Here is a 3,584-nt window from a genome sequence, read left to right as displayed (position 1 = left end):
GGGCAGGGGCAGACACACTTCTGGGCCTGCCCTTAGGCAAGGACAAAACACTTAAAAATTAGTCCTAGCCGGGTGTGGTGGGGCATGGCTTTAATCCCAGCATTTGGGAGGCAGAGGCAGGCAGATCTCTGTGAGTTCAAGGCCAGTGTGAACTACACAGTGAGTTCTGGGACAGCTGGGGCTTACAGGGAGACCCTGTCTCAAAAAAACAAACAAACAAAAATTAAGTCCTGGAGTGAGAAAAATTTAGCAAACACTACAAGATGTAGCCTGGGGGTAGCGGGGGCACCCAAACTGGGGGATCCAGGTTCTCTCCTGTTTCCCATAAGCAAAAGGAACAGACAGGAACATGGGGGTGGGGGTGTGGAAATCCTGGGGCAGGGGTGAAGTGGGAGGAGGAAATGCTGCGGCAGGGGTGAAGTGTTGGGGGGAAATCCTGGGGCAAGGGTGAAGTGGGAGGGGTTGAGGTCTGGATGAGGGGAAGGGGTCCAGGGTGAGGGGGGACGAAAGGCTGACATCAGAAGCAGAAGCATCTCCGTGCCTCTCTGCGCTCCACAGGCAGTGAGGTTAGAAAGTGGGCGCGCGAGACTCTAATGGGGGGGGTCCCGATGCCTGGCGCACATGCGCCGATCAGCCCTGCAGGGAAGGAGGCGCGTCCTAGCCTCCACAGGGAGCATAATCCTGCCCTGTGGTCCCCTTACCGGCTCTTGTGCAGACTCGACATGGTGTTGACTTCCGGACCCTCAGGCTCTCCGCTGCAGCTCCAGCCGCCGCCCCCCGGGGACGCGGGGCGATCTGCAAAACCCTCCGGCCAGAAGCAAACCCGCGAGCAAGAAAGTTCCGCTGAACCTGGCAGGGCTGGTCCCGCCTCGCGTCACGTGACAAGGCGGGTCCCGCCTCGAGGCAGGACCACGCGGGGCCCCGCTCCCTGCGCATCCCCTCGGCTCAGTTTCTGGTCTACCGCGTAAGCCCCGCAGTCTGTCTTCTTCCTGCACCCCCCGCACCTGTCATCCGCCTACGCGCAGCTGTTGCAGGAGTTGGCCCCAGTCCCACCCACCTTCCCCCACCTGTCTGTGTGCTTAATACTAAGTCCTCATGGCAGTGACTAGGTGGTTCAGTAAGTACCGCTGGAGGAGCCAGACTACGACTCAGTGTTTCCTTACTTTGGGATTTGTTTCTTTTTCTTTCTTTTTTTTTTTTTTTAAATTATTTTGTCCTGCAGTGCCCGCGGAGGACAGAAGAGGGTGTCAGATCCCCTGGACCTCGAGTTACAGACGGTTGTTAACCACTATGTAGGTGCTGGGATTCGAACCTGGATCTTCCGCAGGAGCAGCCAGTGCTCTTAACCGCTGAGCCATCTTCTCCAGCCCCGCCTGGACTTCTTTTAAGTTTATATATTTTGAGACAGGGTCTCCCAGTAGTCCCAGCTGGCCTGGAACTCACTGTGTAGACCAGTTTGGCCTTGATCTCATAGAGTTCCGCCTGCCTCTGCCTCCCGGGTCCTGGAGGCATGTGCTACCACACCTGGCTTATTTTTATTCTTTTATAGATATACTCCCCAATTCAATCTGAACAACCACAAAGACAGAAAATACAGGGCGTATTTTCTTTTGCATCCTAGGGCAATTTTTTTTCAAGGTTTTAAAAAACTTTTATTTATTTTATGTGTATGGGTGTATCGCCTCCATGTATGTAACTGCATCTGTATTATGCAATTACTGTGGAGATCAGAAGAGGGCTTCCTTGGAACTGGAGTTACAGACAGTTGTGAGCCACCATGTGAGTGCTGGGAATCCGTTAGCTGCCTTTTGGGTGCTGGGAATCAAACCTGCATTCTCTGCAAGAGCAGCCTGTGCTCTTAACTGCTGAGCCATCTTTCTGGCTCTCCTTAACTTTCATAAGTAGAGTTTCAGTTATTTAACCACAATTTCAAAACAATAGAGAAGGAAAGCCAAGAGCAGAAGGTGGAGCTCAGTTGGTAGAGTGGTTGCCTAGCATCCTGCAGGAAGCCTAGGTTCCATCCCCAGCACCACAGCAGGTTAACTAGACATGGTGTCACAAATCTCTTCTCTCAGCAGTTAGGGTGTAGAGACAGGAAGACCAGAAGTTCGAGGTTATCCTCGGCTAGAAGTGAGTTCAAAGCAGATGGCATGGCAGATAAACGCTTGTATGCAAGAATGGTGATTGCATCCTCTGAACTCATGTGAAAGGTGGGCAGGAGACTTCCCTGGGGAAGCATAGCCTCCGGGCGCCCTGGTGCCAGCACCTTTCCTGGTCCCCAGGAGCCCTCTGGGCCTGGTCCCGCCCTCACCTCCCTTTGCTTCCTGGGCTGCACAGCCTCCAGTGTCCTGGTGCCAGCACCTTTCCTGGTCCCCAGGAGCCCTCTGGGCCTGGTCCCGCCCTCACCTCCCTTTGCTTCCTGGGCTGCACAGCCTCCAGTGTCCTGGTGCCAGCACCTTCCCTGGGGTTTATACTGAGTTCAATATTGTATAACTGTATTAATTCAATTGTGAACCTAAAAATTTACAGCCACTTTTGAAAGAGATGTATCCTTGCTCTGGAATGTGTTACTGAATATGTTAAAGCTATAATGAAATGCTTCTTCTAATCATGTGGTTATTAAATTTTGTTTTTGTTTTTGTTTTTGGTCTTTTTGAGACAGGGTCTTCCTGTAGCCCCAGCTGCCTGGAGCTCACTATGTAGACCAGGCTGGCCTTGAACTCACTGAGATCCACCTGCCTCTGCCTCCCAAGTGCTGGGATTAAAGGTGTGTGCCACCACGCCTGGCCATGGTTATTAAATTAAAAAAAAAAAAAAAGGTGGGCAGGAGTGGCAGCTGCCTGTAGCCCCAGCATGTGAGAGACACAGACAGAGCAAGCTGGCTAGCCTGAGACCCTGAACCGTAGAACTCCAAGTTCAGGGAGAGATTCTGCCTCAGTAAGTAAAGTGGAGAGCCATCAAGCAAGACAAGGAACCTCAACTTCAGCCCTCCATACACACACACCCTACACGCATGCTCTGACACATGTTCAAACACACGTGCCAGACATACAAAAAATTTGTGGAGGACGGGGTCTTTTTGAGACAGGGTCTCCCTATCACCTCAGCATGACAAGTGGCAAGTGCTCTATTTGCAATATTGGCAAAGGAAACTTGAAACCCAAAAACCATGAAAGAAGACCATGATGCCATGTAAACTTGCAATGTCAAGGCTTGAGAGATGGCTCTGTGGGTAAAACCACTTGCTGCACAAGCATGAGGATCTGAGTCTGAACCCCCAGAATCCATGTGAAAGCCAGGCATGGCCACACCTGCCTGCAATCCCAGGCAAGGAGGGGAGGAGGGTGGAGACAGGCAGATCCCTTCTCTGACCTGTATTCTCCAGCATACACCACACCACACACACACACTTTAAAAAAATTAGATAACCTATGGAAAACAACAAACTTTAAACAATAATTTATGTTTATTGACTCTGTTTTTACCTCTCTTGCTAAACTGTGAGCTCCATGAGGTTGTGGATCAAGCTGTCATTTGTGGCCAGCTAACCAGACTCTTGACTAACCAAAAAGTTGAATTTTGAG

At 51.2% G+C, this 3,584-nt stretch overlaps 1 protein-coding gene and 1 pseudogene across 4 annotated transcripts in view; both read right to left on the bottom strand.

Moving 5' to 3' along the window:
• The window catches only part of Tbc1d13 (TBC1 domain family member 13), a 19,988-nt gene extending 19,132 nt beyond the window's left edge, over positions 1 to 856 (bottom strand). Inside the window, exon 1 of one of the 4 annotated variants that reach the window (XM_008844001.2) lies at positions 702 to 856. In XM_008844001.2, the coding sequence (XP_008842223.1) occupies positions 702 to 724 (23 nt within the window). In that variant the 5' untranslated portion in view covers positions 725 to 856. The remainder of the gene's footprint in view (positions 1 to 701) is intronic. The other 3 variants (XM_008844002.2, XM_029568751.1, XM_029568750.1) reach the window with 3 other exon arrangements.
• A 691-nt stretch (positions 857 to 1,547) lies between these two features.
• On the bottom strand, positions 1,548 to 1,696 carry LOC115072190 (annotated as a pseudogene).
• Positions 1,697 to 3,584: the final 1,888 nt, after the last annotated feature.

The sequence above is a fragment of the Nannospalax galili genome, unplaced genomic scaffold (assembly GCF_000622305.1).
Source record: "Nannospalax galili isolate Female #2095 unplaced genomic scaffold, S.galili_v1.0 scaffold300, whole genome shotgun sequence".
NCBI classification, from domain to species: Eukaryota; Metazoa; Chordata; class Mammalia; order Rodentia; family Spalacidae; genus Nannospalax; species Nannospalax galili.
Note: the sequence above shows the minus strand (reverse complement) of the source record. Positions and strands in the feature narration are given on the sequence as shown.